Genomic DNA, 6,649 nt, shown 5'->3' with positions numbered 1-6,649 from the left:
TGGCAGGGCTGGCACAGCAGGGGGTGCCGTGAGTCGGGGGAGGGGCATTGGCAGGGCTGGCATAGCAGGGGGTGCTGTGAGTCGGGGGAGGGGCATTGACAGGGCTGGCATAGAGGGAGTGCTGTGAGTCGGGGGTGAGAGCTGGGTGCCAGCCCAAACCTGGCTGAGCAGGAGGTTGCGCGGCAGGTTCGATTTCCCACGGACCAGCAGACCGAGGGAGCAGGGCAGGACCAGCAGCGGGGATGCTCTCGAGCTGCCCTGGCAGAGCTGTGCACAGCCTGCATCATCTGCATTCACAGCAGCTGCTCCCAACCAAACCTGGCCCAGCGCTGCCCAGCACTATTAGCCCCCAAATTCATTCCCAGCCCAGGGCCCAGCCCTTACCTGGAAAAGGGCCTTGTTGTTGATATCCATCAGGACCACTCGCTCCTCAGCGTTCCTCCGCCTGCCCTTCACCTGTGCAAAGAGGATCTTGGGCAGATTCACCTCAAAGCCATGGACCTCTCTGCCCACCTGCAAAACAAAGCCCAGCAGAGCCCTCAGAGTGGCCGGCGCACGCGGTGAGGCTGCCCAGGCACAGGGCGCTAGGGAAAGCCTCGGGCTCTGGCTACACACGCACCACAACACCCGCTGGGGTAAATCGCATCACCAGAGCTACGCTGATTTACCCCCGCTGAGGATCTGATGCCCAGGCCAGGGACCCACACACATCACTGCTCTGGTTTGTAGTGTGGACGGCACCGGACTGGGTGTTAAAGGGACGCTGGCAACTTGAGGTAAGAACGTTTCTATTCCAGTCGTTTAGCCGGGTTGGCGGCTCCCTGCTGCTCCCTCCCTTCGGCAGCAGCACTGAGATGAAGCCTCACAACTTCGACGCTCCTCCCTGGGGTCTAAAGGCATGTCCCCTGCCTCCCGCTGTTCCCCAGCCTCATGCCAGAAGGGCGGAGCTGGGCTCCCCATGCAGGAGTCTCAAGGAAAGGAGATTCAATCCTGGCTGCCCTCACAGGGGTGCGCAGCCCTCTGGCAGGGCCCACGGCACAGCCTGCCAGCGACCTCTCCTCGGGAGTGAGGGCAGGGGGCTCCTCTGATCACCCTCATGAGACAGGAAGTGTGACTAGTCAGAGCATGGGCCTCCACCAAGGGCTGCCCAAGGCGCCAAGGGAAGAAAGTGAAACCAGAGTGAAGAGGAGATTTCCCTGGCAATCGGTACAAAGAACACAAGTCTGATTTTTCGGGGTGAGAGTATCCCTTTAACTACACGCTGTAACCAGACACCTCCCAGGTTACCCTGGTTATGGGAAGGAGTCAGGTCCCCTCTACATTGCAAACTGTAATGCTGCAAAGACCAACCCAGGACCTGGACCATGACCTGGAAAGGTTCCACAGAGAACAAGGCACAACCTGGAAACATGCCAAGTGCATCAAGAGGTTCTGCAAACGCTCCGGTTGGTCTGGGGTCCCTGCTCGAGGCACCTAGCACGGACACTGCTTTAGGCCCTGCAGGTAAGTTCAGTCTGTCCCTGGATGGCTGGGCCATTAAGGGGAGCAGGACCCAGCCTGTGATGATCAGCTAGGGATGAGACAATTCTAGAAGCCAGCAGGCAGGCCAGCTGGGTATGGAGCCATCAGGAAGAGCTACAAGAAGCAGATCGACTCCTGTGGGAAGCCCAGGAGGAGGGCATGACTCTCGGGTAAGAGACCTGTAGGCAGGGCCGGATCTAGGTTTTTTGCCACCCCAAGCAAAAAAAATTTTGGCTGCCCCCCACCCCAGCCCTGGACTCTCACCTCCCCCCACCAATGCCCTCCCCCACCCCACACCCCCTGCTGCCCCAGCGCTGGGCTCTCTCCCCTACACCACCCGCACCCCCTACCGCCCCAGCCCTGGGCTCCCCCTAACCAGTGCTGACTCCACCCACTCCCCCTTTGCCTCCAGCCGGTCCGGCGTTGGCAGGGTCTGGGTAAGCAGCGGGGCTCCCGGGCCGTGCCTCCGCCCAGGGTCCCTCCAGCCAGGGCTCCCATCTCCAGGACTGGCCGGGATCGGGAGGGCAGAGCCAGGGGGTGGCCCTGGCAGGGAGCTGAGGAGCTGGGGCAGGGTAGCCCCAGAGGGAGCGGAGCCCCGGAGAGGGGACGCGGGCCCCGCATGGCAGCACCACGCCCTCTATGGCCCCACTGCTGCTTCTGGCCGCCCTGCCACAGTCCCTGGGCAGCTTGGGCCACTTTGCCCAGCCCTGACTGCGGCGCTGGGGGGGCAGCCACCCTGCGGCACCTGCCGGCAGCTCCGTGTGCCCCGTGGGGTGTCCCCCAGCCTGAGTATCCCCTGCTCAGAGCCTGCCCGGCCCAGCCACAAGGTGCGGCGCTGCTGCTGCCAGGGCGGCTCTAGGCTTTTGCCGCCTGAAGCAACAACAACCAAAAAAGAGGCCGGAATGCTGCCCCTGAAAATGTGTCGCCCCAAGCACCTGCTTGATTTGCTGGTGCCTAGAGCCGGCCCTGGCTGTAGGGAACAGATCCCCCCTGGATTTGGGGGAAGGGATGGCTGGGATGGAATCTGTGCTGTCTGTTCTTATGTAAAATAAAGCTGAAGCCCTCATGCTTCAGGGCTTCAACTGGTCACTGGCAGGCATCAGGAAGGGAGGGTTTCCCCTTGCTCACAGGTCATTTTTTTGTCTCCTTCCTCTGAAGCCTCAGAGATGGAGGTGGGACATTGAATGGGGGTGGCCGGTGTGCTGAGGTGATCCTGAGTGTTCTCTCTCTCGGTTGCTTGGCTGGCTGGTTCTTTGCTCACATGCTCAGGGTCTAACTGATCACTGCCGTATGGGGGTTGAGAAGGAACTGTCCCCCAGCTCAGATGGGCAGTGACCTGGAGAGCTTTTCGCCCGTCTCTGCAGTATCAGGCGCGGGTCACTTGCCAGGATCATTTGAGTGTATCTGACTTCAGCATTTCCCTGCTGTCCGCAGGCATTCGGGCACCTCGGACCCTGCTGTTCTCTGCCTGTGGCACACAATAGGCTAGTCTCCTTTAGGCTGCAATACATGGGTCTCATTTCAGTTGTTGGGTTAGTGTGCGGGTGTTGGTGGCCTGTACTGTACAGGAAGTCAGACTAGATGATCTGGTGGTGCCTTCTGGCCTTGAACTCTATGGTCATGGCTCTGTGACCCCGGCATACCTGCACTCACCTCCAGTTCAGACATGAAGGGCAGATCCTGAGAGGCTTTGCGGGGCACTATCTTCAAAACAGTCGCACGGACTGTACTCGTCCCAAAAGTCTCGCTCTCCCCTTCAAACACCACCTGTCTCAGGTCCGATTCCAAACGCAGAAGTCTCCTTTTGGGGAAGAAAGAATAGAGCATGGGTCTAGAGAGGGTAGGAGGGAAGAGAGCCTCAAAGCAGGGGCTGTACCACCACCAAGTGACAGGAGAAGAGTTTTGAGGACCCGCTGCTGGGGTTGGGAGGCTGGATATCTGACCTACCTCTCCCGAAAACCACAACTCCCCACAGACACACTCCTCGGGCATGTGAGGTGTACAGACAGTGATGGCAAGCGTTTGATCTGGGAGAGGAGGAGCTGGGCATAGTTTGTATACTGTACTCACTCATATGGTGCAATGGTCCTTCTTCCAGTGGGTTTCTTCATGTAGTTTGCTAAATTCCTTAATCCTTCTTCAATCTCATGCACCCTGCTGATGTCTTCAGCAGTCGATGTGGAAAGAAAAGAGAATGCTGTGATTAGCTCTGTGAAGAGGGGACAATGCTAGTTTCTGTAGCATCCCTCCCCCAGGCAGCAAGTGCTTTATACTGTGTTCTCAGGCGACTGCGTTATTAATTGTTTGGCAATCATGGGTGTGATGAGGACTGGTCTGAATTCAATGGAGCCACTCCAGATTTACATCAGCATGAGTGAGTGGCGAGCCAGACGCGGGCTGTTTGCAATGGTTATGCCTGGGTAGGTCCGAATGGCCAAGCAGAGCATGGATACGGCTTAAGGCATTTGGGACCCGACTTTCAAAGTTATTCAGCACCTAAGGGGATTCTCCAAAGCCCCTCTAGGCATCTTCTGGTGCCTAAATACCTTTACAAACCTGCCCTTTGGAACCGAGCCGCTGGGGCTGGCCATGCAAAAGGAAGAATTCGCACGAGGTGATCCCTGAGCCTCTTGCATCCAGCAGGACACATGAGAGGGGAGACAGCCCATGGTGGTGAGTTTCTTGCCTGTCTCATTCCTCTCTGGGCTTCAGTTGCCCAGGAGATGGGCTTGCTGAAGTCTGCAGAGGGCTTCTGAACAGCCAACTGCCTGCACCAAACTGTAAGGAATGGGCTAGCTGAGGGTAATAGCCAGTACTGGATACTTTGACAATCCCTTGCCACACTGTCTGGCAGGCCATTGGGTTACAGCAGCTCTAGCATAGGTGCAAACTCATGTCATTCCTATCTGCACAGGCCGAGAACCTCAAGGTGCAATCTCCAGTCTGCATGCGCCTGCTCTCCCGTCTCTTACTCTGCGTGTCTCTAACCAGAATGCAGCCGAGGCCACTCCAGTGCCCATGTGCAGCCATGGAGACTGCAGGTCCTAGCACCCAGAGCTTCATCTGAGCTCAGCGGTCTCCAATTGTGCAGATGTTCTAAAGCAGGGGCGGGCAAACTTTTTGGCCTGAGGGCCGCATTGGGTTTCGTAAACAGTATGGAGGGCCGGTAGGGGAAGGGGTCATGGCTCGGCCCCCTCCTCCTATCTGCTCCCCCGGGACTCCTGCCCCATCCAACCCCCCGTTCCCTGACGGCCCCTCTGGGACCCCTGCCCCATCCACACACCCCTGCTCCCGGTCCCCTGACCGCCCCCGGACCCCTGCCGCCCCATCCAACCCCTCCTCTCATTCCTGACGGCCACCCCCAGGACCCCTGCCCCCATTCAACCCCCTGTTCCCACCCCAACCCCTATCCACACCCCCGCCCCCTGACCACCACCCCAAACTCCCTTGCCATCTATCCAACCCCCGCCTGCTGGAGCCAGGCCACGCCGCCGCCACCGCCTCCACCACGCAGCTCAGAGACCGGGTCAGGCTGGGCTCTGCAGCTGCACTGCCCCAGGAGCTCACAGCCCCACTGCTCAGAGCCTTGCGCCGGAGGCAGAGTGAGTGAGCTGAGGCTGCGGGGGAGGGGGAACAGCAGGGGAGGGGCTGGGGGCTAGCCTCCCAGGCCAGGAGCTCGGGGGCCAGGCAGGACGGTCCCGTGGGCCAGATGTGGCCCACGGGCTGTAGTTTGCCCACCTCTGTTCTAAAGGATGGAGTCCTGATGGATCCCTATAAGGCCCCCATACAGCTGTGACCTGAGGACCCCTGCACTGCTGAAGGCAGCACAACTGGCCATTAAAGGTGGGACATTGTGACTAGATGAGGGGTTATCCGGTGAAATGCAGGACCTTTGCAGCCACGTCTTCAAAAGTGGCCACTTATTTTGTGTGCTTACACAGAGAAACTTTGGGCTGGATTTCCAGAAGTGTTGAGAACCCACAACTCCAGTTCTTGTCACTGGGAGAGGTTGGATTTCGACACCGTGGGGAAATCTCCCACAGAGCGCTGCATGTGGGTGCCCCAAAAATGAGGAACCCAAAACTAGTGGCCATTTTTGAAAAATGATGGAATTAGTGACCAGTGGAGAAGCCAAATGCCCTTCTCTACCTTCTAATGGAGCATCAGCTGCCTCGGGGGTTTACCCAGAATCTTCTCATCCATGGGTAGACAGAGCCAGCCCTGCTTAGCTTTCGAGACTGAACATGCTCAGAAGCTGCAGTGGTACCATTGCAAGTTCTCTAACCCATTTAACATATTGATTTAACTGTACCACGGATGGAGAAGGAGTAAACAGCGGCGCTGCTGAGGGAGGTGTTCCGCAGGCCTTTGCCGTAGGCGTAGGACACGCTGGAAAGCACAGGAACCCCACTTCTATTCTGTGGTGCGCTTGGGTTTGAAAAGTTGAAGGAAGGCTCTGCCTCGGTACTCAGCATGTAGTTGTGTTTGCCGTACGTGAGGTTGAAAATCCTATCCCTTTGGTACCAGTAGAGGCAGAAGCGGTAGTTCCCCAAGTTGTCAGGTAAAGAGAAGTTTATAGGGTTTAATGGGAATGGCGCACTTATCTTCAGCGTGTCAGCACTGTTCTCGATGGTGATGGTGATGTTCTCTGGCCGCATCTGATAAGTGATATGGCTTTTCTTCGTTTGGTTTCTTTCGCCACAAAATCTAAAGTCTTCTCCATGGCGGCTGCTTCCGTCGACCCCTGCGTTACACAAAACCGCACTGTAAGGTGTAACTCAGCCTGAGGGGCTCCATATGCCAGGAGTTCCCCAGGTTATTCACCTCCTCGGTGACCCCACATGACACAGCTGTCTACTACTTATTACATGGATCACAGGAAGCATCGGGGGCCCCAATGTGGTAGGTTCTGCCCATATACGAGAGAGAGAGCTCCTGCTCTGAAAATCTTGGGAGCCATGGAAGAACCCATTACCATAGTGTCTGAGTGCCTCCCAGTCTTTCATGTCTTCAGCCACACACTCCCCGGTGAGGCAGGGCAGGCCTGTTATCCCCATGGTATGGATGGGCAAGTGAGGCCCAGAGAGACTAAGTGACTGCCCATGGTCACCCAGGGAGGTGTTTTCAG

The 6,649-nt window shown here is 57.6% G+C and overlaps 1 protein-coding gene across 3 annotated transcripts in view; it reads right to left on the bottom strand.

Annotated features, from left to right (window-relative positions):
- The window catches only part of ADGRG1 (adhesion G protein-coupled receptor G1), a 41,257-nt gene that overhangs the window by 11,787 nt on the left and 22,821 nt on the right, over positions 1-6,649 (bottom strand). For all 3 annotated transcript variants that reach the window (XM_034788610.1, XM_034788609.1, XM_034788611.1), the window contains exons 3-6: positions 5,834-6,265; positions 3,592-3,685; positions 3,175-3,322; positions 385-513 (exon numbers count right to left, since the gene is read on the bottom strand). In XM_034788610.1, coding sequence (XP_034644501.1) covers positions 385-513; positions 3,175-3,322; positions 3,592-3,685; positions 5,834-6,265 — 803 coding nt within the window. The remainder of the gene's footprint in view (positions 1-384; positions 514-3,174; positions 3,323-3,591; positions 3,686-5,833; positions 6,266-6,649) is intronic.

This window comes from Trachemys scripta, chromosome 13 (assembly GCF_013100865.1).
Source record: "Trachemys scripta elegans isolate TJP31775 chromosome 13, CAS_Tse_1.0, whole genome shotgun sequence".
NCBI lineage: Eukaryota > Metazoa > Chordata > Testudines > Emydidae > Trachemys > Trachemys scripta.
This window is presented reverse-complemented; position numbering and strand designations above follow the sequence as displayed.